At 47.9% G+C, this 23854-nt stretch overlaps 9 protein-coding genes across 9 annotated transcripts; 3 read left to right on the forward strand and 6 right to left on the reverse strand.

Moving 5' to 3' along the window:
• Positions 1-439: 439 nt before the first annotated feature.
• EDB93DRAFT_1245541 (cytochrome P450) lies at positions 440-2496 on the reverse strand (the record flags this gene model as incomplete). Its single annotated transcript, XM_041452327.1, has 11 exons — positions 440-521; positions 576-705; positions 758-768; positions 818-943; positions 991-1072; positions 1129-1318; positions 1375-1503; positions 1557-1672; positions 1723-1871; positions 1925-2249; positions 2301-2496. The coding sequence occupies 11 exons, from the start codon at positions 2494-2496 to the stop codon at positions 440-442; spliced, it is 1536 nt and encodes a 511-aa protein (XP_041312716.1).
• Positions 2497-4897: 2401 nt separating this feature from the next.
• Positions 4898-6963, reverse strand: EDB93DRAFT_1100043 (cytochrome P450; the record flags this gene model as incomplete). Its single annotated transcript, XM_041446967.1, has 11 exons — positions 4898-4991; positions 5034-5163; positions 5216-5226; positions 5276-5401; positions 5452-5533; positions 5590-5779; positions 5882-5965; positions 6021-6136; positions 6187-6335; positions 6392-6716; positions 6768-6963. The coding sequence occupies 11 exons, from the start codon at positions 6961-6963 to the stop codon at positions 4898-4900; spliced, it is 1503 nt and encodes a 500-aa protein (XP_041312717.1).
• A 2030-nt stretch (positions 6964-8993) lies between these two features.
• On the reverse strand, positions 8994-11070 carry EDB93DRAFT_1283380 (cytochrome P450; the record flags this gene model as incomplete). The annotated part of the gene is made up of 11 exons (XM_041454471.1): positions 8994-9069; positions 9123-9252; positions 9380-9498; positions 9553-9634; positions 9693-9882; positions 9943-10065; positions 10122-10237; positions 10289-10437; positions 10493-10629; positions 10664-10818; positions 10875-11070. The coding sequence occupies 11 exons, from the start codon at positions 11068-11070 to the stop codon at positions 8994-8996; spliced, it is 1473 nt and encodes a 490-aa protein (XP_041312718.1).
• A 522-nt stretch (positions 11071-11592) lies between these two features.
• Positions 11593-13582, reverse strand: EDB93DRAFT_435942 (uncharacterized protein). Its single transcript, XM_041456361.1, has 15 exons — positions 13349-13582; positions 13261-13299; positions 13187-13197; positions 13069-13136; positions 12958-13012; positions 12831-12898; positions 12738-12781; positions 12653-12678; positions 12532-12603; positions 12463-12478; positions 12179-12407; positions 12065-12122; positions 11879-12009; positions 11759-11818; positions 11593-11668 (listed from the first exon to the last, which is right to left on the reverse strand). Exons 1-15 carry the CDS (start codon positions 13366-13368, stop codon positions 11660-11662), a joined length of 906 nt encoding a protein of 301 aa, XP_041312719.1. The 5' UTR covers positions 13369-13582; the 3' UTR covers positions 11593-11659.
• Positions 13583-14584: 1002 nt separating this feature from the next.
• Positions 14585-15403, forward strand: EDB93DRAFT_1237762 (ribosomal protein L7/L12 C-terminal domain-containing protein; the record flags this gene model as incomplete). Its single annotated transcript, XM_041451458.1, has 6 exons — positions 14585-14590; positions 14639-14688; positions 14745-14913; positions 14969-15058; positions 15111-15227; positions 15287-15403. 6 exons carry the CDS (start codon positions 14585-14587, stop codon positions 15401-15403), a joined length of 549 nt encoding a protein of 182 aa, XP_041312720.1.
• Positions 15404-15634: 231 nt separating this feature from the next.
• EDB93DRAFT_1117372 (Not1 N-terminal domain, CCR4-Not complex component-domain-containing protein) lies at positions 15635-18758 on the reverse strand. Its single transcript, XM_041448376.1, has 12 exons — positions 18690-18758; positions 18398-18630; positions 17916-18308; positions 17734-17857; positions 17570-17686; positions 17500-17520; positions 16974-17441; positions 16875-16924; positions 16425-16821; positions 16287-16374; positions 16079-16231; positions 15635-16029 (listed from the first exon to the last, which is right to left on the reverse strand). Exons 1-12 carry the CDS (start codon positions 18709-18711, stop codon positions 15825-15827), a joined length of 2271 nt encoding a protein of 756 aa, XP_041312721.1. The 5' UTR covers positions 18712-18758; the 3' UTR covers positions 15635-15824.
• Positions 18759-19102: 344 nt separating this feature from the next.
• EDB93DRAFT_1237764 (uncharacterized protein) lies at positions 19103-21080 on the forward strand (the record flags this gene model as incomplete). Its single annotated transcript, XM_041451459.1, has 2 exons — positions 19103-19410; positions 19460-21080. The coding sequence occupies 2 exons, from the start codon at positions 19103-19105 to the stop codon at positions 21078-21080; spliced, it is 1929 nt and encodes a 642-aa protein (XP_041312722.1).
• Positions 21081-21172: 92 nt separating this feature from the next.
• On the forward strand, positions 21173-22153 carry EDB93DRAFT_436555 (NDUFA12-domain-containing protein). Its single transcript, XM_041456362.1, has 5 exons — positions 21173-21583; positions 21631-21680; positions 21738-21766; positions 21827-21943; positions 21996-22153. The coding sequence occupies exons 1-5, from the start codon at positions 21471-21473 to the stop codon at positions 22110-22112; spliced, it is 426 nt and encodes a 141-aa protein (XP_041312723.1). The 5' UTR covers positions 21173-21470; the 3' UTR covers positions 22113-22153.
• EDB93DRAFT_1237766 (pyridine nucleotide disulfide oxidoreductase-like protein) lies at positions 22154-23749 on the reverse strand (the record flags this gene model as incomplete). Its single annotated transcript, XM_041451460.1, has 5 exons — positions 22154-23289; positions 23349-23377; positions 23431-23530; positions 23592-23631; positions 23684-23749. 5 exons carry the CDS (start codon positions 23747-23749, stop codon positions 22154-22156), a joined length of 1371 nt encoding a protein of 456 aa, XP_041312724.1.
• Between the last annotated feature and the right edge of the window lie 105 nt (positions 23750-23854).

Genomic DNA, 23854 nt, shown 5'->3' on the forward strand with positions numbered 1-23854 from the left:
ACTTTGGCGAGATGATGCTTGCAGATTCAAAATGCGTTTACAATAAGTTCTGCGCTGTGTTTCCCGTCCTATGAGCGACGACGGAGATAAAAGTTGATGGCATCGGAAAGTTCTGATATTCGCGAAGCTTGCGGCGCCGCAGCGGGAAGTTTCAGGGATGGGCATTCGCGACGCTAATAAGATGGGGCGCTCAGGAACATAAGTCTGTTGCGAGCTGTTGGTGATGTAACCGGAAGTATTCACCATGCGTCCAGCCTGAGGTGTGACTAGCGAGTGTCTTTGAGGCCAGAGTATGCACTGTCAACAACATGGAACAAGGAACAAGAAAACTACAATTGTATCGCGATGTGACACCAACATGATACAAAAATTCAAACTATAACGGACCTAGATGTCACAGTAAGTACTTTCCTCAGCGTTGTCATTCGTCTTCACACACTTAATAGTGGGCATCCTCCTCGATGAGCGCGACGGCTTTCGAGGAGCGAGGCTTAATGGAACACTTGAAGGGTTTGAGGTGGCTAGAAGGGTATTTATCCGGATCAGCCCCGATGGTGATCCAATATGTAACATACCTGATCGTGCCTGATAATGGATCAACCTCAGGCGTAATCTCAATCCCGTTCTCGACGGCCTTCGAGATATCAAACACCGCCAGGGACATCGCAGCAGATAACCAGACCGAAGCTTCAGCAAGGTGAATGCCTGTAAACGAAAACAACTGAGCGTCAGAATACAGTTTGGAAGTGGAGTATACCTGGACAAATACTGCAGAGCAGGAGGTCAGCATGGCGCGAAAAACATACTGCATGCTTACCGTCTTCCAAAGCCGAAGCAGATCGTGCGGGGCTCTGTCTCAGGCTCCCTTCCGTCATTAGCCAAGAAGCGATCAGGATTGAATTGCGAAGGGTTAGCATATCTTTCCGGATCATTGAGCATGAACCTGCCATATTCCGTTTAAACACTGAATATTGAAAAAAGAGAACCAACCAAATGTTAGGCACTACCATGGATCCCTTTGGAATGTAGTACCCGTCATGGATGTCATCCTTAGACACACAGTGCGGAAAACCTGACACGAAAATACCGCTCGGCAACTAGTTAATGCGTCAAATGAGGTACACAGACCGGTAGGAACGATAGCATGCCATCGGAAGGCTTCCTTTACAAGCGCTCCGATGTAAGGAAGAGAGTCTTGATCGGCGAAGGAGGGAAGACGATCAGGACCGACGACAGCATCTATTTCAGCCTGAGCCTTCTTCTGAACGTCAGGGAATAGAGTCATAGCTAGGAAGAACGAGTTGATGGTAGCAACAGTCTGGGAAAAGAAGTATGCTCTCAGAAGACGATGGTTAGAAAGATAGAGGGACCAACGGTATCAGAAGCGCCAGCGTATAGAGTCGCAGCAGACCATTTCACAATGTGCTCGTCTTCCGCTGACAAATGACCATCACTGCCTCCCAACAGATTCGAGGTGAAAGATTCCGGGGCAATGCCAGCAGCCTATGAAAATCAAACCTCAACACATAGTCGGAAAAAATGTACATAATGCTTACCATCTGACTCACAACGAATTTATGTGGAGCAGAAACCATCTCTTCAAGATTGTTTTTCCATTTGCGGGCCAGACGCTTGAACCCAGCGCCAGGGAACCATTCGGGGACCTTGAGCACTGAAAATGGTGAGGCTATTGTAAACAAATGTCTGAATGGTATGGCTTACAGATTGGCAAAACATCAGCCAAGAAAGCACCGGGAGCGCTGACAAGCGACCAGTCGTCCATAGCGCGGTCTACAAGGTCGACGAAAGGATCGTTGTTCTCCTTCACTTCGTAACCATGAGAAATGCGCAGAATAACAGCGCCAGCGGTGCTATAAAAATCAAGATCGTGTTGATGAAATAATCACTAATAAATAATACATACTGTCGGACGTGTGCCTGTAGTTGATCGGGTGTCGCGAACACACGCTTGAGAAATCGGCGAGTCTCAACCTCCTCGACATGGCTGTATACAGCCACAGCGGCACGGGTGCCAATGACGCTGTGAAAGTTTTTGCGCTGCCGGCGCAAATGGTCCCCGTAAGGAAGGAGAATCAGAGCATTCTTCCAGCCAACAAGTTCGCCACCAACAGGAAGGATAGGACGTTCAGAGTAGATAGTGCTCTTGTTGTCCAGCATGTCTATCGCAATTTTGACAGAGTTTACCACCACGATGTGTTGACCCAGAACCTTGATATGCGAAATATCACCTGTCGATAAGACCTTGAAATGCAAGATCATGCGAAATAAGACATACTCACCATACTTCTTGCCCCACTCCGTAAAGGTCAGCCAGGGCTTGATGTTGGGCATGTCCAGGACATTCCCGATGAGAGGCCAACCCGGAGGACCAGGAGGATATGGAGGGTTCTTCTTGCCAAACACCCGCTTAAGGATATACACTCCGACGCATGCGAGGCATAGGTCAAGCCCAGTGACGTTGGGGAGAGTCAACATTATCTAGTACTAGGAGAGGATGATCGACTCAAGAGTGGGGTTGTAGTGAGGCTTGCAGGGCCGATGATCGTATCTATTGATCATCTTCTTTATAACTTGAGCGTGGGCACGTCACGCGGCGTCATTATTTGAAAAAATCTGAAATGAAGGAGACCATGGATCTCGGTGGAGAGCTACAGATCAGGATCATAACACTTCAAGAAGATCAATAGAAAATGCCGTTCGTTGCGAAACACTGCACCTATTACTACACTTGAAACCTGGTGGCGTCAAATGCCTTACGGTAAGGAGTGTTGGCATTCAGCTGGATCCGGAATTCCCTTTGTATCTTTTGGAATTTCCCTTGTACCGGTTTGAAGCGCTATCCCGCTGACTTGGACTCATGACCAGCCGGTCCATGAGGCGAGCCGTCGATGAAGTCTATGAATAGAGCTAGGGGACTTTGGTGGCTTCGTGAATAGTAGCTTCAATGCTATGACACTTCCGAATGTCGTTCATGAAGAAAGTGACAAGGCCAGTCTCGTTTTTGACGTTTTCTGATGTATAGGTCTGCATGTTTGTCGCAGCAAAGATTGGGTGTTGTCGCTTGAATTTCGACGCTGACGTTACAGAGAAACAAGGAATATCGCGTTTGATCATCCGGGCACCTTCAGATAAGTTTCCCGTATCACGTGATTCATGTAAAGTCGAAATCTGAAGACATCTCGGGAATTGCTCGAAACCAAATACCGGAGAGGACAGTTTAACACACAATAACCGGTACTGTCCCTGCTATCCATGCACATTATCTCCCAGTACCCCGCGTCCCTGGTGTTGCTCGCAAAGGAAATTCTCCGAAAACGTGCGTGTCTCGCTTCATTCCAGTCCCTCGACCCGATTGTTCTGCAACAGCTCCTGACCGATATCAATGACCTCTCCATGGAACTGTACTGGAAGGGGTATGGATGAGACACATTATTTTCTGAAGAGGATATGAAGATCACCCTGCACCACCTATCACGCGAATGGTCCCGTACTCGCGACTTCGCCTTCCAACAAGATCGAAAAAGAAATCAACCTCATACTCCTTGGTAGCCGTAGACTGAGGTGAGCATGCTTATTTCGCATCAAGTGTGGCGCCATCGCACATCTTAAAAAACGCAGATCACTCCGATTCCCAGCACTCGCCCTCTTTCTGCGGAATCAGTCATGTCAGTGAAACAATTCATTCAGCAACGCCAAAACCGGACCATGAAGTTGTTTGGGCGTAAAGAACAACAGAATCAAATGGGGCTACGGTTGGAAATAGACAGCACCAGATAGGAGTAGGTTTCGATCCTACCATTTCTGTGGGCATGAAAAAACACGACAAGCTATCATCATTGGGGGGATCCGAGTCACGTGCATGCGGGGTGGTATAGTTGGTCTGAGTCAGACCAACTATACCACCCCGTCTGACTAAAACCCAACTTTCTATCAATCCTCACAAACGATGCGTTTCAAAATTGCCCTCGCTGTTGTCGCTACTTTGATAGCATAAATATCTGCCAGGCCCGATGACGCTGACGCTGAAAAATGCCCTACATTTTGCGGCAATGAGTCGTGATTCTACTTTCACATCATTGCAGTATGGTTGATGGCACCGCGCGCAAGTTAGTACTAGTGGTTTTTTACTCGGTTGATCAATGGGATCACTTGAATCTTACTGCCGGTCGAGCGCTCGAGATCTGGGATAAGAGACTAATCAATTTAAATGTTACATCTGTCACTTGAATGATAGCTTGGAACGGAGAACTCAAGTGCTGAAAACGATGTCGAAAGAAACGCGAAGTGCTAGTCAATGTTCTACATCTCTAGTTTTCATTTCGTCGACTGATCAAATCTCACTTACATACAAATAGTCGGTCCTCACTTTCTATAGCTTCTGAATAAAGTCCCCCTCACTCATTCTCTCATGGTCCGAATCATTCCCCGTCGAACTCAATAAGCAGCCTTACAATCTACAATGAGTTGTGCGCTGTGTTTCCCGTCTTATGAGCGATGACGGAGATAAAAGTTGATGGCATCAGAAAGTTCTGATATTTGCAAAGCTTGCGGCGCCGCAGCAGAAAGTTTCAGGGATGGACATTCGCGACGCTAATAAGATGGAGCGCTCAGGAACATAAGTCTGTTGCGAGCTGTTGGTGATGTAGCCGGAAGTAATCACCATGCGTCCAGCCTGAGGTGTGACTAGCGAGTGTCTTTGAGGCCAGAGTATGCACTGTCAACAACATGGAACAAGGAACAAGAAAACTACAATTGTATCGCGATGTGACACCAACATGAAAGTCAATCTTGCATTATGATACAAAAATTCGAACTATAACGTACCTAGATGTCACAGTAAGTACTTTCCTCAGCGTTGTCATTCGTCTTCACACGCTTAATAGTAGGCATCCTGCTCGATGAGCGCGACGGCTTTCGAAGAGCGAGGCTTAATGGAACACTTGAAGGGTTTGAGGTGGCTAGAAGGGTACCTATCCGGATCAGCCCCGGTGGTGATCCAATATATAACATACCTGATCGTGCCTGATAATGGATCAACCTCAGGCGTAATCTCAATCCCGTTCTCGACGGCCTTCGAGATATCGAACACCGCCAGGGACATCACAGCAGATAACCAGACCGAAGCTTCAGCCAGGTGAATGCCTGTAAACGAAAACAACAGAGCGTCAGAATACATTCTGGGAGTGGAGCATACCTGGACAAATACTGCAGAACAGAAGGTCAGCATGGCGCAAAAAACCTACTGCATGCTTACCGTCTTCCAAAGCCGAAGCAGATCGTGCGAGGCTCTGTCTCAGGCTCCTTTCCGTCATTAGCCAAGAAGCGATCAGGATTGAATTGCGAAGGGTTGGCATATCTCTCCGGATCATTGAGCATGAACCTGCCATCATATTACGTTTAAACATTGAATATTGAAAAAAGAGAACCAACCAAATGTTAGGTACTACCATGGACCCCTTTGGAATGTAATACCCGTCATGGACGTCGTCCTTAGACACACAGTGCGGAAAACCTGACATGAAAATACCGCTCGGCGACTAAACAATGCGTTAAATGAGATACACAGACCGGCAGGGATAACAGGATGCCATCGTAAGGCTTCTTTTACAAGTGCTCCGATGTAGGGAAGAGAGTCTTGATCGGCGAAGGAGGGAAGACGATCAGGACCGACGACAGCATCTATTTCAGCCTGGGCCTTCTTCTGCACGTCAGGGAATAGAGTCATAGCTAGGAAGAACGAGTTGATGGTAGCAACAGTCTAGGGCAAGAAGTATGCTGTCAGAAGATGATTATTGGAAATATAGAGGGACCAACGGTATCGGAAGCGCCAGGCATATAGAGTTGCAGCAGACCATTTCACAATGTGCTCGTCTTCCGCTGACAAACGACCAGTACTGCCTCCCAACACATTCGAAGTGAAAGATTCCGGGGCAATTCCAGCAGCCTGTGAAAGTCAAATCTCAACGCATGCTCGGCGGCAAAATGTACATAATGCCTACCATTTGATCCAGAACGAATTTATATGGAGCAGAAACCATCTCTTCAAGGGTGTCTTGCCATTCGCGGACCAGACGCTTGAAGCCAGCGCCAGGGAACCATTCGGGGGCCTTGAGCACTGAAAATGGTGAGGCCATTGTAAACAAACGCCTGAATGGTATGACTTACAGATTGGCAAAACATCAGCTAAGAAAGCACCAGGAGCGGTGACAACCGACAACTGGTACAGAGCACGGTCTGCGAGGTCAATGAAGGGATCGATGTTCTCTTTCACCTCGTAACCATGAGAAATGCGCAGAATAACAGCCCCAGTGGTGCTAGAAAAATCAAGACCGTGTTGATGCAATGATCACTAATATTAAATAATACATACTGTCGGACGTGTGCCTGTAGTTGATCGGGTGTCGCGAACACACGCTTGAGAAATCGGCGAGTCTCAACCTCCTCGACTTGGTCGTATACAGCCACAGCGGCACGGGTGCCAATGACGCTGTGAAAGTTTTTGCGCTGCCGGCGCCAATGGTCCCCGTAAGGAAGGAGAATCATGGCATTCTTCCAGCCAACAAGTTCGCCACCAACAGGAAGGATAGGACGTTCAGAGTAGATAGCGCTCTTGTTATCCAGCATTTCCATCGCAATATTGAGAGAGTTCACCACCACGATGTGTTGACCCAGAACCTCGATATGCGATATATCACCTGTCGACAAGACCTTGAAATGCAAGATTGTGTGAAACAAAAGACACTCACCATACTTCTTGCCCCACTCGGCGAAGGTCAGCCAGGGCTTGATGTGGGGCATGTCCAGGACGTTCCCGATGAGAGGCCACCCCGGAGGACCAGGAGGATATGGAGGGTTCTTTTTGCCGAACACCCGCTTAAGGACATACACTCCGACGCATGCAAGGCATAGGTCGAGCCCAGTGACGTTGGGGAGAGTCAACATTATCTAGTACTAGGAGAGGAAGATCGACTCAAAAGTGGGGTTGTAATGAGGCTTGCAAGACCAGATGAGAGGAGTCCTATCTACTCACCACTTATTTATGACTTGGACTGGGGCCCATCACGCGGCCTGTTACTAGTATGTAAAAAAAAACTGAAACGAAGGAGAGCATGGATCTCAATGGAGAGCTGCTATGACAGATCAGGATCATAAGGCTCCAAGAAGGTCAATAGTCAAAGCCGTTTACCAAACTTAAAACCTAGTGGCGTCGAATGCCTTATGGTAAGGAGTGTTGGCATTCCTATGGATAACGGAATTCCCTTTGTATCTTGTGAAATTTCCATTGTACCGGTTTGAAGCGCTACCGCGCTGACTTGGACTCATGACCAGCCGAGGTGAGCCGTTGATGAAGTATATGAATAAAGCTAGGGGGCTTCGGTGGCTTCGGGAATAGTAGCTTCAATGCCATGGCACTTCCGAAGTCGTTCATGAAGGAAGTGACAAGGCCAGATTGTCGCGACGTTACAGAGAAAGAAGGAACGGTCCTTCAGAGTTTCCTGTATCACGTGATTCATGTATACAGTCAAAATCTGAAGAGGTTCGGGAATTGCTCGAAAACGAATACAGGACAGTTAACACGATAAATGGTACTATCCCAGCTATCTATGCGTATTATCCTGCACGTGTCCCAGTACCCCGCGTCCATCGCAACTCCGAAACGTGCATGTCTCGCTTTATTCCGGGCCAGTCCCTCGTCCCGATTGTTCTGCGACAGCTCCTGACCGATATCAATGACCTCTCCATGGAGCCGTACTGCAAGGGGTACGGATATTCAAATGGGGCTACGGTTGGAAATAGACAGCACGATAGAGATAAGAGTAGGTTTCGATCCTACCATTTCTGTGGGATACGACACATTGTGGGGTGGCTAACCATCTTCGTAGAGGCAGACCAATATTCGGAAGGAGTCGTCCCCATATATGCATATATCCATACCTGAACAAAAATGCGCAGCAGATAGAATCTAAGGTTCGCCCGACATTCCCACCGGTTCATACTTAATCTTGTTTTTTCCCTTGTGTGCGGCACAGTACTATACTGTTATGTTGACGGCACCGGTATTACTACTTCCTTTCCCATGCCACAACCTGCTCTACTGATACTCCGGCACCACTCCAGAAAAAAGCAGCACGCACGTCGCACATAGGCACCCGAAAAAAAAGCAGTACGCACGTCGTACATAGGCACAACGCCCGTAGGACTCAATGAATCAAGATCCATAGCCCTGCAGCGACTTACATCAAGTCAACTCACATGTCTATCCATTCGTGAACACAAAGGGCGGATGAGCTTTTTAACCTGTCAGGGTCAGACAAAGTCAGTTGAGGGAATCAGTCATCGTGATCACCACGCCACAAACTCGTACGAGGACGCGGTACCGTGACAACTTTGGCAGAACATCGGAGTTGTCAACCAATCATATCGATCAACGTCTAACGTCTTCTGTTCGCAAACGGGTTGCGACTCTATGGGTGGGATGATGACAACGGGGGTTGGTATCGGTGTGATATGGACGGGTGTGAGATGCTGCACTCGGAAGAAGTGTCGACTCGTACGTAATTCTTGTTAGAACCCGAGTCGGAAAAGCACTTGATGGTGTGCTACTGTCGCGAATTACGTTTCTCTGATAGACCGACTGATTGAAGGTGTCAAACAGGCTAAACGTTGTCAGTCGTACGACTCGTACCCACTGACATGTCGGTACCGTCTCGTCATTATTAAATCATCCAAGTAAGTTGTCTGTTGCGACAGACCGTGTACCACACCAGTGACCCATGATGTCACACAGATTCACGGTAATATCATTTACACACAATTGTAAATTATTCCAACAAGATGAAGTAAAAATGTCATAAATATACGATATCGAGATACGCGGCCGATCATCTTGCACATCCTCCGAGTACAAGGCATGACGCATCGTCAAGTAAGTCGCGATCCAAGGCAACTGCATTGTTCTCCAGGCATCCCCCTTAGGCATCTTCCTGAATGAGCGCAAGGGACTGTGCAGAACGGGGCTTGATAGAGCACTTGAAGGGCTTGGGGTGGCTAGAATATGTTTGTCTAGACCAGCACGACATACGACAACGAGCGCGACATACCTGATTGTACCTGACGAGGGGTCAACCTCAGGGGTGATCTCGACACCATTCTCAACAACCTTGGAAACATCAAATACCGCAAGTGACATCGCAACGGTCATCCAGACAGATGCATCAGCGAGATGAAGACCTAAACGCAAGCGATATCAGAAACTCTTGTCCTGAAGATTAGCGCTCTGTACTGACCTGGGCAGATACTGCGGACCAAAAACGTCAGCATCTCGTTTCCGAATAGCGACTCAATGCTTACCGTCTACCAAACCCGAAGCAGATTGTGCGAGGATCGGTCTCAGGCTCCTTTCCTTTTTTGGCCAAGAAGCGTTCAGGGTTGAACTCCGAGGGTTCGGCATACGTCCGAGGATCATTGAGCATAAACCTGCCGCAATTCAAAACCATTGAATCATACCGAAAATAGGAGGAAAGTACTAACCAAACGTTGGGGATGACCAAAGTGCCTTTGGGAATGTAGTACCCATTATGAATATCATCTTCAATAACACGGTGAGCAATAGCTATCGTTGGGATTGCCCCCTCGTCAACAAAAGAACACCATAAACAAGATACACGAACCGGTAGGGACGACAGCGTTCCAGCGCAAGACTTCCTTCGCGACCGCATCAATGTAGGGAAGGGAATCGCGGTCACTGAAGGAGGGAAGACGATCAGGACCAACGACGGCATCGATCTCAGCTTGAGCCTTCTTCTGCACGTCGGGGAAAAGTGTCACGGCCAGGAAAAATGCATAAATCGCCGAAACTGTCTAAGAAAAACCCATTAGTCTCAAAATGTCATAATTTGAAATATGTAGGTCGATTCTAACCGTGTCGGCACCACCAGAATACAAGGATGCAGCAGACCACTTCACGATGTGTTCCTCTTTGGCAGACAAAACACGGCCTTCCAGCAGATTCGAGGTGAAAGATTTCGGAGCGATACCAGCAGCCTGTAAAATTGAGACTTCAATTCCTCCCTATTCAAAAAGCTACGAATGTTAGTCACCATCTGATCCTTGACGAACTTGTAAGGTGCAGCGACCATGTCTTCGAGCGTCTCGTGCCATTCACGAGCTACGCGCTTGAAGCCAGCACCAGGAACCCACTCGGGTACCTTGGCCACTGCAAATAGTCAAAGACTTGTAAGCGACAGTTCAAACGACATGTCCTTACAAGATGGCATGATGTCAACCAACCAGGCACCAGTAGCGGTGGATTTTGAGAACTGGTCGACAGCAAGGTCCGCAAGGTCGACGAAAGGATCATTGTTCTCCTTGACTTCATAACCATGAGAAATACGCAATATGATAGCGCCAGCGGTACTATTCAAATTCAAACCATCAAGTAGGGAAATATAAGGAAAGATGAAACACGTACTGTCGCACGTGAGCCTGCAATTGGTCAGGTTTCGCCAGCACACGCTTCAGGAATCTATGAGTTTCTATTTCCTCGATGGGTTGGTAGATATCCATGGCGGCGCGACTACCGATAACGCGGTGGAAGTTTTTGCGGTACTCGCGCAGATCATCGCCAGTAAGGGAGAAGAACGAGAGTGTTCTTCCAGCCAACGAGTTCACCGCCCATAGGTAGAACGGGACGATCAGAGTAGAGAGAGCTCTTCTTTTCCAGCATTTCCACTGCGGCCTTGACAGAGTTCAGGACTACGATATGCTGACCCAGGACTTCCACATGTGAGATATCGCCTGGACGGAGTGGTTGGTGCAATGATTCTGGGAGAACTGAACAGGTGACGACCCACCATATTTCTTGCCCCACTCAGTGAAGGTGAGCCAAGGTTTGACCTGAGGCATGTCTGGGACATTGCCAATGAGAGGACGTCCGGGGGGACCAGGGGGATATGGAGCGGGATTCTTCTGTGTCAATATCTGCTTTACGAGATACACACCGACTCCAGCAAGGCCTAGGTCTAGCCAAGTAATGTCGGTGAGCGTCATCATAGTCGACTATTGGTGGAAGGAGTTTTAGAGTGAGGATGAGGAGGAGAGAGAGTATGGAAGTTTGATTGTCAGGTAGGATGATATAGTATTTCCTTCCTCATTTCGTCGCAATCTTCTGGAAGCGCGAGAGCAGCTGATAATGGGCTGGTCGTAACAAGTGGTCCCGTAACATAACGCGTAAGATGCTTGTCAACCGGATAATAAATTGGGACAACTTTCAGGCACCCCGCGGGTCAACCGTTATATCGAATTTGCCCACGACGGACCAGCTTGCCTATTCCTACCTAGTCTGCTCCTGCTGCCAACTAAAACTCTTCAGGGTCACGACCCAGGCTTCATCATACGTACATTATAACAGATCGTCAATGCAAATCCATGTATTAATATTCCTCAAAATGCAATGCTCAAAAAACAATCAATACGCAACGGGTATGTACGAAGGAATAGAGTAGCCATGGCTTCCAATGACCAGATTGGTGCAGATCATATATACGTTATAACAATGCAAAGAACCATTGACACCAAAAGTATGGGGTGGTACATTTCACGCTTCTCATCGTCCTCGTGGCACTCATGCCCGAACCGACTAAACGGCCTGAGCACTTTTAAGTTCCGTTGCAGATGAGTACTGCCGTGCATGCGGATCAGCGATAGATCGCGGCCCCGGTAAAAAAAGAGAACTGACCTCATCTCGAACGTACTCCTGCGTGGTATCAATTTTAATCGAGATGTTATTCGGAGCCCGCTGATAGGATTCGATCATGGGTAAGCCAAGCCATTTGAGAAAAATTTGACAAGAACTTGCCTTTTGCGAAGTACCAATGCTATTAGAGGTCTTCTGGATTCCCTGAAGCGAGAGCGACATGTTATCGTCCCGGGTATCACCACGAAGACTCTTGCGTGCGTTAAGGGTCGCCAACAGCGAATTGCAGTAAACTGGAAATAATGTCATCGATCTCGTGAAATTTTAATGCGGCTGAATGGCACTTACGACGGCCCAAGCAGAAATAAAATGCGATATAAATAAAAGTACCATCCCACACTGTAATCTGTGCCAACTAGGTCAGAAAACGCGACACCAGGCTATTCGGAACTTGCTACGCACAGAAACGAGGGACATGACCGCGCAAATGCTGGTGAGGAGACCGGTGTTGATGCTGAATAGAATCAGCTTATTGATCATGTTGTCGGACCTCCGGAATCCAGTGCGAGATTGTTGAAGGAGTGTGCAGAGCAATGCGGCGATGAGGACGTCTCCAGCGGCTGCTAAGGCATTTACAGACATGGACAATGGCTTGAGCGTGGCGAGTTCTACGAATGTCGTCATATTGATACTAAAGAGGTAGTTTTCATTAGCGGGATCGCGTGATGTATTCCTACACGACTCACGCCTTCGCAACGTATACTTTAGATATTGCATTAGTGGACTGATTGCTGAAAAAAGGATCGGATACTCACTGACAACAAGGAGAAATTCACCAAAGACAAGGGACAGTACAGAGAGGGTCGCAACTATACTCTTGTTGCTTACTGGCTGAAATTAAGCAAACATTTGCTGGTGAATAAGTATCACACATACGTCTATATACCCGCATGGTAAGGAAGCTAGTAGGACGAGAGTCAGCTCGACGCGTTTTTTTTTCCCAGAAAGGTCTGATACTGACCTTTGAACGATAAGTGCAGTGAAGCCATTGAACAATACTTCGACCTAAGCAAACGTTGAGAGAAGAAGCAGGGAGGGACGATAGGCGACTTACGATCAAACTCCAGACAAGTTTGCCGAGGTCAGCAGGGACGCCAAAGTCAGTAACAAGATAAGTATACACTATCGGAACGTTGACATGATTAGGCCGAGAAGAACGGTATGTATGGCGGCGCACTTACCTGTATGCGTAATGAGAGCTTGATGAACCGAATCAGATAGAAGCACTGCGCCAACCTAGATTAAAAAATCCCGTTGAATGGCAAGATTTAGGTTATGGTACGTGAACGTACTAAGAGCTTGATGTACCAAGGGTCCGAGGGGTAGCGGCTGTAGTAGTACCATGTCTGCACGCAAGTGACTTTGTGGAATGATCAGGACTAGGCTAAAACGAAAAGCGGATAAACGTACCACCGTAAAGGCTGTAACAAAGCCAGTTCCCATTTGAACACGTCGTTTTTGACAGAACGATATTGAACACCTACGTGGCAGAGATGACAACCCCGATTAAGAATGCACCAAAACTGGCAGGTCATTAGTATGAAGGAGGAGGGGGGGAGGGGGTATACGCACGTATTGTCGAGAAGACCCATTGCAGGTAACGAATGCGGATATAAGGATATGAGATGAAATACCTGGAGTCGAGGGGATTTTCGTATGGTAGCAACAGCTGGAACAACCTTTTGTATGATTAGATTCGGTAGGGAACTGTTTTTGGAAAGTGCCGTGAAGGCGTGAAAATTGACAGATGGGGCCTTCTGTCTAAAGGTGATGATTCGACGTCACATGAAGCTCACGACCTTCGAAATCGCAAATTGCCAGATAACGACACTCTTCCTCCTGTTCTCAGGGCTGACAACCTCATTACATACAAATCCATAAGCCCGACGAAAAGGCTCGACCTTGAACTGTAGGGCACACCATAACGACATTCATTACCGATCAGCGCGCCCTCTCCGAGTTAAAATTTTCAATTTCTGGGGTTTTCCTCAACAGAAGTCTTCCGTTGTGGTTTTGCGAGGACATAGGAATCGCCCGCACTAGGAAGCGCGGTCATCCGATCCGGCTAAACGAGTTTGTACACGAGGTCTGGGAGGTCAGATTGAATCGCGGAGCATCAAAATCCTGATGTTTCCTAGACATGAGAATGATACCGCATGCTGGGCCAAAGTCAACCCTGAAAAAGCTCAACTCAATCAGCGCCTAATCAAGTCAAATTTCAACGCCTACCCGTTCCATCTTTTCCCCCATCAGTCAACGTTGCCAGACTGGGGCTCGCCTACTGAACCGTGTCAAACCACCACTTTCAATCCCACGAAATGATAAAGTTTAAACGACATGAGACTCTAGTCTGTGCGAGTAGTCGGAAATAAGCTAGTTAGTCCGTGCGCGGTAGAACGGAGTCTACAGCAGTCCCAAAAGCACTAGTGTTAGACTTGAACTGTAGCGCTAGCTTCAAGGATCAAAGCCTTAGAGTTCAGAACAAAGTACTGAACAAAGGATCACATAAACCTGCGGTGGCGTCGTCTTAATACCTCAGGCTTGACGCTTGAAAATACCCGACTGAATGGGGTGGCACTACCCTGATAACAGCTGGAGCCTTTAATCTCAGGGTTCGCCCCATAACAAAGGGAGCGGTAAGTGGTGATAAACTCATTCAGGGTGGTTCACTTGGAGGTGGTAGCTCATTACCAGAGTGAAAATTTTGTAATTTCAAATTTCAAAGTTAGAAGCCTCTGCATAACACGACCAAATAACATCTGTACGTCGCGTCAGAAACTTAGTCCAAATATACAACGACTGAACACCATGGCAGTAAGCATCCGACCTTGCTTCCCGAAATTATACTCACCGAATTCGCAGAGCCGCTGCTATACTCTTCTATGCTCGACATCAAGATTGACTAGCGCACGGTAAACACCACCACGTTTGAAAATTCTTGGTTCGAATGCTCAAACTGCATTTGTAGCATTGCCCTTGCTCCTCTAGCTAGCCGGTCAAGATGGTTAGCAACAGAGACTGTATCATCGTCTGCAGCAGCTCCTCCACCACCAAGTGACCCGAAAATTGGCCGCATAGTGGACGACATCTCCGGCTTGACGCTGCTCCAAGCAGCAGACCTCGTCACCCTCTTGAAAGTTCGTCCCGCATCTCAATGATGATAAAAACCACTCACAAATAACCCCCCAAAAGTCGCGGTTAAACATTCAAGAAATCGCAATGCCAGCAGCTTCAGCCGCAGCACCCGTCGCTGCCGCTCCGGCTGAAGAAGCAGCAGTAGAGGTGCGAAAAAAAAACTCTTGAATGAAAGAAGGGGTTTAACTAAATCGAGTAGGAGAAACCGAAGGAGAAGACTATCTTCAATTTGAAACTTCAGTCCTTCGATGCCGCAGCCAAGCCCAAGATCATTCGTGAGGTCAAGGCCCTGATCCCGAACCTTACCCTCATCGACGTGAGTCTCGGCGCATGTGCTCGTTAAAGTGATATTTATTTATAATGACTCGGCGTTAGGCTAAGAAGTTCGTGGAGTCCGTACCTCAGGTCCTCAAGGAAAACATGCCCAAAGAAGATGCGGATAAACTAAAAGAGGTCCTGGAAAAACTGGGGGCAGTAGTGGTGCTTGAGTAGATCATCAAGTCCTATGTATAGAGCATGTTCGACTTATCATTCATTCGTTATAATTAAAGACATTGCAAATTAGCTCAATTGTCTTGCAAGATTATCCATGGGAGATTCTGATCTCGGATTTTACTCGCGTCGACCGCAAGCCTCGGCGCATGCTCAATTAAAGGGATATTCACCCCAACTTGGTCTCGCGCGTCTACAAGCCAAACATCATGCGGACAATCTGAAAGCGGGTTCAAGTTCACAATGAGCATGTTCAAGCCATAATTCATTCACTATAATTAAGAAATAGGGTTGCAAGTTAGTACGAATGTGATTGGCAAGACTGTCCAGTAGTGGCGCGTATGGCGATACATATGGTCACGGCGGGAGCCAATGACAAAAAAACAAGGATAACAAGGAACGAAAGAGTGGAAAAAATCTTTCAATCCTCCGAGAGATAACGATATTCAAACCGGAAATCGCTTTTCTTGCGCTGGCACCATGATCCCTCCCAATCAAAGTAAACGTACACGCCCTGTTCGTATTCTTCTGTTATGGCTTGCGGCTCCGAATGTCGCTGGAACCATGTCATATATTTCACATGGAATCTCCACGATTGGCGCTTCAACTCTTTAGCAGCCATATATCTAGAAGTTACGTGAGTAATTTGCATAGAACGTAAGATTGCTCTCGTACTGCTGATATGTCCCCGGCAGGTAATAGAAGACATAGAAGAGAGTCTCCACATCTATCTGGGAAAAGATCCCTGGGGTGCTCAGAATAGGATGAGGAATCTGAGGATAGAATGATGGGGTGGCAAAGGGATTCCGTGGCACATAGTACTTTGGTCTGCGTGAACAACACATTAGCCCCTATCAAATATACTTAAATCGACATGTAGTACTTCTCGGTGTCTTGTGGCTGTGGGACATTTGAGTAACCGCCCTCAAGGAGTTTATGTACCTCTCCCAGGTTTGTCATACGATGAGGAGCTGGTTACTCGTCAGGATTTGTTTGCGCAGACAGGATCCAAAAAACAAACCTTTTTGTTTGACCGTTTCAAACGATGCAACGAGGTCTGATAGAGAGCCAGGGAATGTGCCTGAACCAGTTGGACGCGAAGGAGGATGTGGCGGTTGCTGTGCTGGTGTGGTTGAAGGAGGCCTTTGCGAACCTCCAATTGGCTGCTGGACAGAAGCCGGTTGCTGATCTACACTCTGTGGTACCTTTATACCCGGAGGATACTGTTGTGCCTGCTGTATTACAGACGTCGAACTTGCGGGTGGAGTGGGAAGTACTGATGGGACTGTGACCTGATGTATCTGTTGAGGTAGTGGCGATGACGCTGACGCAGGCAACTGCGTGGGGGGTTGGGTAATCTGCGAGGTTCCATTGGTGATCAGTTGGAATTGTGGCACTGCCGATACTGATGCTGGCGGCTATTTACGTTTCATGAGGTTTCGTCGTGGGCACAATATCGGTAAACACTTACTGGTACAGCAGGTGAAGGTGCCCTAGCGAGAAGAGGTGACGCTGCGGGTTCTAAGCAAAAATTAACTCTGTCCTCGTGCTCCTGTCATGAAATACACACCTTTCTGTTGACGCTGTGGAGATGATGTGGCTGCAGGACCGCTTACAGAGCTTGGAACAGCCTCCGATATTGCTGGTGAATCCTGCCCAGAATAGAACGACCCCTCCTGTTGATGTGACGCAGCAGAGGATAGCATCGGACTCGTGACTGATGGATGTGTCAAGCTGGGCGAGGATGTAAATTGCGAATCTTGCAATCCACTTTGCGAAGCCGACGGCGTTATTGAGAGTGTAGACGATGTTGCTTCAGGGAAATTCGTTGACGGCGTGGGTGGAATAGGTTGTGATGTCGAGGGCGTTGGTGGTAATGCGCCATTCTGTTGCGAAGACGGCGGAGTGACGGCGGCAGCAGCGGCTGTAGCATAACGAATCGGAAGCGGTGGCGGCCGTGGAGTTGTCGGTTGTAGGTTAGCTCGTAGAATGCTCGCCATCGGCTGCTGTGCAAAGTTTGGATTTGGAGGTGGTTTGACTTTCCGAACGAACTTTGAGTATCATTTACCCAAAACAAAATAAAAACACCAACAGACCTTCCGTTGCAATTGATGGTTCTGGTAATGTTTTGTAAGTCACAGTCGCAATGTATGAACCAACACGTACTCCGCAACTGAAGTGTCACTCCAGTCTTCTTTTGCACGGGACTCTCAGCGCGTTTACTGCTCGCAACACTTTCTTCATCCTTCTCATGTCGCTTGTTCGGCGTTCGTGGAGGAAGGTCTGCCAAAGTCAATTCCACAGTAGTGGTGTAGGTGCCGAATACATACCGTCACTTGCAGCATCTGACTCGTCGCTATCTTCATCGTCGTCACCAGCCAGACCGAACTGTTCCTCCTCTTCTTCAAGGTTAAGTTCGTCGTAGATACCCTCATATTCAATGAAGTCCTCGTCCTGCCCCAGAAAACGCCTTAAAAGGTCTCAAAATAGAACATACTGCTGCGCAACGAACCGTGTTGCTTTCCACGAAATATTGTACATCTTCCTTGAGAGCTTGTACACGATCCGTGGTCAAAGAACCATTGTCCAGGAGACGAAGGATGAGTTCGAGTCGGTTGACGTGCCATTTTCGACGATCATTGAGGTGTTCTAGATCTTCCAAACGACCAGCAGACGATGAACTACCCTTTCCGCGTTTCTTGCCGCCGCCGCCTTGGAGTGTCTCAATTTCCGCTTCTGCTTGTTCTACTTGCAACAAAAGATCCTCAACCTGCGTCTGAAGCCACGTCGTGACCTCGAGCTTCTCTTGAGCTTTAGGATCCAGTTTGGCCGACTGTATTAGACCCTCTTTGGAGAATGCCTTTGTCTTCATTTCCTTCTCACAGGCCTTGAACTTCTCCATTTGCTGTATACACAAATATGAGTCACAAATCGTCAGAAGAGTCGCGGAATGGGAAGGCACGTATGTGACGACATGGAGCGACGGACACGCACAGTTTCTATTAGTCTCCGGTTTTCCAAGAGTGCGGACTTGTCTTTGATGTCATTGCTTGCTACCCATGCCTTGATCTGGTCGCGTAACCGCTGGAGCTTCTTTATTTGTGTTTTCAGGTCTGTCTCTAGTTTCTCCTTCTGCGTCTGGTTTGTAGAGGCTTGCATCTTCTCATATATGCTTTCGAACACCTCGACGCCTTCGCCCACCTTCTTTAGTGTACGGTCAATTTCGGCTATGAGAGACATGACTGAATTGAATGACTAAAACAGCAAAGGGCAATGAACGACATACTTTGCAGCTTTCTGGCCGCCATTATAAGAAAACACAAGTTGAGTGGAAATACAATTGACGAATATCAGCTGGTCGCTCTGGATCGTAAAATTGACAATTATTTGGCTCATAAGGATTACATAAACACGGGATGGAACTTGTTAGAAAAATTTCGGAATCGGAGTCCGTCGAGCGACACATCGAGCTAGACAATTTCAACGACTTGTCATGAACTTTTAAAGTCGACCTATGACCTGGATGTAGTCTACTGTGGACTTAAGCTCCCGATAGTCACTTGGGGTCATTATCATCGTGAGAAAATTCCCCTAAAGAGGTCATTAACAAAAGCATGTACTTGGAATTTCAATTAGTCTCTCTGTCCTTAACCCTCGTCTGTTTCGTCGTCTCTTGTCAGCTTCTTACGCTCCTTCATGATGAAATCCCTACGTAAATCTCTCAACGGACACCGCGATATCCACCGTCTTGAAATCTCTACCCCTCTACCGTTACCTTCTGTATCTAAACCTCAGAATGCTGCTCTACCCCCTCAAAAAGTAATCCGTGCAATCGCATCATACAGGCCACAGGGCCCACAGCAACTCCCTTTTCAGAAGGGTGACTTTTTTTATGTTACAGGAAATACAGAATCTCAGGGGGATTGGTATGATGCACATAATCCTGTAACCGGGGCTAGAGGTTTGGTCCCAAAATCTATGTTTGAAGAATTTTGCAAGAGCCCAGCGTCAGTACAATTCTACATTCATCTACCTGCGCGCTAAAAATCTCCACAGTGTACGCACTTCCACTGTCAATGTCGCATTGAAGAGCCCCACCCTCCCCAGTCCAACATCTCCAAAGTCCCCAAAAGCACCTGCATATTTTGCAATAGTTCTCCACGACTTCATAGCCGAGCGCGCGGACGAGCTTGACGCCAAGTCCGGCGATTGCATAACTGTAGTTGCACAGTCAAACCGCGAATGGTTTGTCGCAAAACCTATTGGTCGACTTGGCCGGCCTGGTTTAATCCCCGCTTCTTTTGTGGAAGTTCGCAATCCTACAACAAATCTCCCAGTAGATGATGTCAATGCCTTGATTGACAGCGGAGATCTCCCAGGTGTCGAAGAATGGAAGAGGGCTGTATTCAATTACAAAGCAAATAGCATATCCCTTGGCGTCATAGAGGAATCATTTGCCCAGCGTTCCGGCCCACAACCTGAATCCGCACCACCTCCCCGCGCCTTTTCTCCCGTCCTCTTACCCGAAGGCATTCTATTATCAGCGGACGTGGTCTCCTTTCACAATGAAATGAACGAGTACTGGTTCCGCACAGACGCCATCTACCAACCTTATGATCCTCACGACCCTCAATCACTTCCAAAAGCGAAACAGCTCGTCCTATTCCGAGTATATAATGACTTCTTCGATTTCCAAGTTAACCTCTTACAGGCATTCCCTCGCGAAGCTGGGCGAGAACCGGACTCCGTCCGGATACTCCCATTCATGCCTGGTCCTGCCGAAAATGTCAACGATGAGGTCACTGCCGCCCGGCGGGAAGAACTTGACGAGTATCTGCACAAGCTGTGTGCCTTAAACACGGTTGGTGCCAGCTATATTCTTGAACACCACCTCGTGCGCGAATTTCTATCGCTCAAACCTGGAGATGTGGAACATGATATCGATCCTCGCTATGACGAGGTCAGGGCACTTTTTGCTGAAGAAGCCACGGGAGAACAAACCGTTGCAGAGGAATTTGAAGAGGAAGTTCGCGACACGCTTGGGGATATGAAATTAACAGATAGAGATGATCGAAGTGAAGGCTCAGATTATGGAGAGGACCACACGCCCCCTACTCATATTATAACTCGTGACTCACAAACCAGCGCAACCCCTCAACCTCATCGACCAAATACAGCGACATCACATCACCGCACGGGGTCCCATTCTAAACACAACGGCCGCTCGTCTCCGTCGTATCCGCGTCTTGACACTTCTCGTGCAAGTGCTTCCTCTCGGTCATCCTTTGCTTCGAACTCTGCTTGGCAAGAACACGCCACTCCATCTCCATCATCTCCTTGTTCATCACAGCCATCTATCGCCATGTCCTCCCGATCTCGTTCCTTATCAAACGCCACTAATATGAATGCCCCTCCAATGTCCGCTGGTAATTCCCAGACAGCCTTCGTCAAGATCAAGATATTCGATCGTGTCACTGATGACCTGATCGCCATTCGCGTACATCCTCGCGTGACGCACGCTGAACTCCTGGAGAAGGTACAAGCGCGATTAGGCGGCAACGTCCTCAATCTTCGATACCGCCATAGTTTCAGCAACGAATTCGTCGGCATTGACGACGACAGGGATTTGCGAGAATGGTTGGATAGCACGAAGAAACATGTTTTGTATGCTGAATAACAGTAACGACGGACGGACCGTTGTGCTATTTTTTCCATGTTATTTGTTGTGGAAGTATCAAATTACTTATATTTTAGACTTTTTATTGTATTCGTCTTCTTCTTTTTCTTTTTATATCTTCATCTCTGATTTCTTTTCTATCTGTGTCGGCGAATGTATTCTGTAGGATTCTGTAGTTTGTTGTTAGAAGTAAGCTGTTTCTCTTATGTATACTGGTGTACACCCTATGATCCTATTAATCACCCGCAACTGGTACCATGTATACATAATATCACGCCTATTGGAGATGTTAATGCCCGAGTCATCGCCGAGAAGTTCATTTATCCTTACGTAACCTGTATGGGAAACGCTTAGAACCAAGCACGACCAAACATACCTTCTCATCCTGACATGTCCTTCATTCGTTATGTGCGGAACATCCGCAGAACAGGAATCAAACAATGGTGGCACCAATTGCAGTACATTGGAGATGCAAAAGCTGGAACGCTCATCGGAACCGACCAGTAGGTGGTTACCCGACATTCCTCGCAGAGTCTGACCTCTCGAATAGGTTCGGTAACAAGTACTTTGAAAACCTGAACCCGGACGATGAAATTCCAGGTACGTAGTACGTTCCTGTACTTCTATGTGATATTTAATTTGTGGGTTTTTTTATAGGGCGTCATAGATGGGTTGATTTTGCTCAGGTATGTTCTCGTTCGTCTTCAAGTGGATGAGACGCGGGTATAACCGTGTGCTGCATCTAGCATTACAACAACGCTACCCAAGTCCCGCCTGAGTGGCATTCGTGGCTATCGCACATCCGGTTACAACCACCTACGGAGGATGCTGTCTTGCAGAGCATGACTCCGCCATGGAAAGCGGTATGTAGTTATCGTGCGCACTTCGTTCATTTCAAGTCTAATTTTAGAACAGCCCTGGTCAGAGACCCTGACGGGTACAAGAGGCGCATATCGGCCGTATAACACGGTGAAGCCCAAGATCAATGCTTGGGAGCCGAAAGTCATAACACGGGGCGAGGCACATCCCTAGGTCAATTGTACGGAGCCAAGTCGTTCTATATATACCACGTCCTATTGTGAGATATGAAAATGCTCTAGCTCAATGACATCATTTACGACGTGTTCAGCAATAGCAAGGCTGGAGGTCAGGCCAGGGCTCTCAATACCCATCAAGCTGACCATCAGTCCTCTCCTGCTTCCATCAGCATAGTCCTTCCGAATAGTAAAATCTTGGAATCCAGACAACACCAACTTGGGACGGATTCCGACGTAGTCAGGTCTGAATCCTTCAAATGATACCCCTGGTAGATATTGAGTTACCGCTCTGTACATCTCTTCCAGCCTGGAATCGCTCGGTTTTAGGTGCTTCCGCCAAAAATCCGCGTTTCCCTCATTAAAATCGTATTCTAATGCATCAGCTTGACAGGGCGGTGATATCCACTCCAGGTCTGGCCCAAAGCGCAATTTGCCTTGTAGGTCAAGAGTCAGATGCGTTCCGAGCGATTGGAAAGCGTGCTTGTTAGGCCCGGTTTCAGGGCACGGGTATATGAGCCGATTAACTTGAGATATGCCTGGACCACTGTAAGCCGCGTATGAGCCCCGACCGAAGAACATGGGTATACGCGATGACTCGGGCAGCAGGGAATTTGGAATGAGATTGGCGGAAAGGCCAGAGGCGTTAATTAACGTTCGAGCGAGTAGGGAATCTCCTTGTTCGGCATTATCGGTGACAGTCTGAACCACCCAGCCCTCCTCTGAGCTAAGCCCGGAGGCCTCTTCATTCTTGTACGGGTCCACACGAACGACCCGAGTAGAAAATACCAATTCGCCTCCTTCTGATTCTAATATATCCTTCTGCAGACTCTCCATGAAAGAGTGAGAGTCGACAATGCCTGTCTCTGGACTCCATAACGCAGCAGTAATGTCTGGTGAGAGGTCTGGTTCAAGCTCTCGTGCTTGCGCACCGCTTATAAGCGAGACAGGAAGCACTTGGTCTTCAGCTCGATGAGGTGGCGAGTGCTTGGGCCATGGTAGTTGTCTGGCCTTTGCAAAGAGGCCCTCGACGTACGCACGCTGGTGCTCGTGCGCTACTACGAGTTTGCCAGTTTTTCGGTACGGAATGTTGTATTTGTCGCATCGGTCGTACATGAGATGCCTGCCTCGCAAACATAGCTGGGTCTTGAGTGATTGTGGAGGATAGTAAAGTCCTGAAGAGCCACCGCATCAGGACACGCGGACACAATTTCACGTTTCAAGGTGAGCTCACCAGCGTGTACGACTTCTGAGTTGCGAGAGCTATCCACTCGCAGTTAGCGTGAAGCGCATAAGATAGTACCTATATTGCTCGCCTGGTCTCTTCACCAGCACGTGGATGTCTCTCGACCAGGTATGTTGATTTCGTCGGGAAACGTTCGGAGAGCCGCTGGGCGACAGCCAAGCCTACAACACCTGGCCGTAGATAAACGTCAGCACGCTACGAAGATTGAGCGGGAGTTGCGGCGAGACGGACCTCCGCCTACGACCAGGAAATCTACCACTGCATCTGGACTCTGGACGAAGATGATGTGAGAGCCTCCTCAGAGCTTGAGTTCGGTAGTTTACCTTGTACTTGAAGCATCCTGTTGAGTTTAGCGCAGCTACCAGCCCTCGTACGTTGCTCGCTGCCATGAAGGCCCAAAGCGCATGCGGCGCCTTAAACTGATTTTTGGTCAGGTGGTGCTCGGTTAGATCTTGGATTAGTTTCAAGTGATCTTATCATCTCTTTATTTGTCA

Source organism: Suillus bovinus (genome assembly GCF_016758785.1).
Source record: "Suillus bovinus strain UH-Sbo-P2 chromosome Unknown EDB93scaffold_3, whole genome shotgun sequence".
NCBI lineage: Eukaryota > Fungi > Basidiomycota > Agaricomycetes > Boletales > Suillaceae > Suillus > Suillus bovinus.

Bases quoted from the DNA above. Each gene is read 5' to 3' on its own strand.
- EDB93DRAFT_435942 (XM_041456361.1), bottom strand. From the start codon at position 13,368: ATGGGTCTTCTCGACAATAC. The intron at 12,899-12,957 runs GTAAGTGCGCCG...ACGTTCCGATAG, and splicing joins AGCTCTCATTACGCATACAG to TGTATACTTATCTTGTTACT. The intron at 12,123-12,178 runs GTGCGTAGCAAG...TAGTTGGCACAG, and splicing joins CGGTCATGTCCCTCGTTTCT to ATTACAGTGTGGGATGGTAC.
- EDB93DRAFT_1117372 (XM_041448376.1), bottom strand. From the start codon at position 18,711: ATGGCGGCCAGAAAGCTGCAAA. The intron at 18,309-18,397 runs GTGCGTGTCCGT...TTGTGTATACAG, and splicing joins ACCGGAGACTAATAGAAACT to CAAATGGAGAAGTTCAAGGC. The intron at 17,687-17,733 runs GTATGTATTCGG...TGACTTTGGCAG, and splicing joins GTCAGATGCTGCAAGTGACG to ACCTTCCTCCACGAACGCCG.
- EDB93DRAFT_436555 (XM_041456362.1), top strand. From the start codon at position 21,471: ATGTCCTTCATTCGTTATGTGCGGAACATCCGCAGAACAGGAATCAAA. The intron at 21,767-21,826 runs GTATGTTCTCGT...TGCTGCATCTAG, and splicing joins GATGGGTTGATTTTGCTCAG to CATTACAACAACGCTACCCA. The intron at 21,944-21,995 runs GTATGTAGTTAT...ATTTTAGAACAG, and splicing joins TGACTCCGCCATGGAAAGCG to CCCTGGTCAGAGACCCTGAC.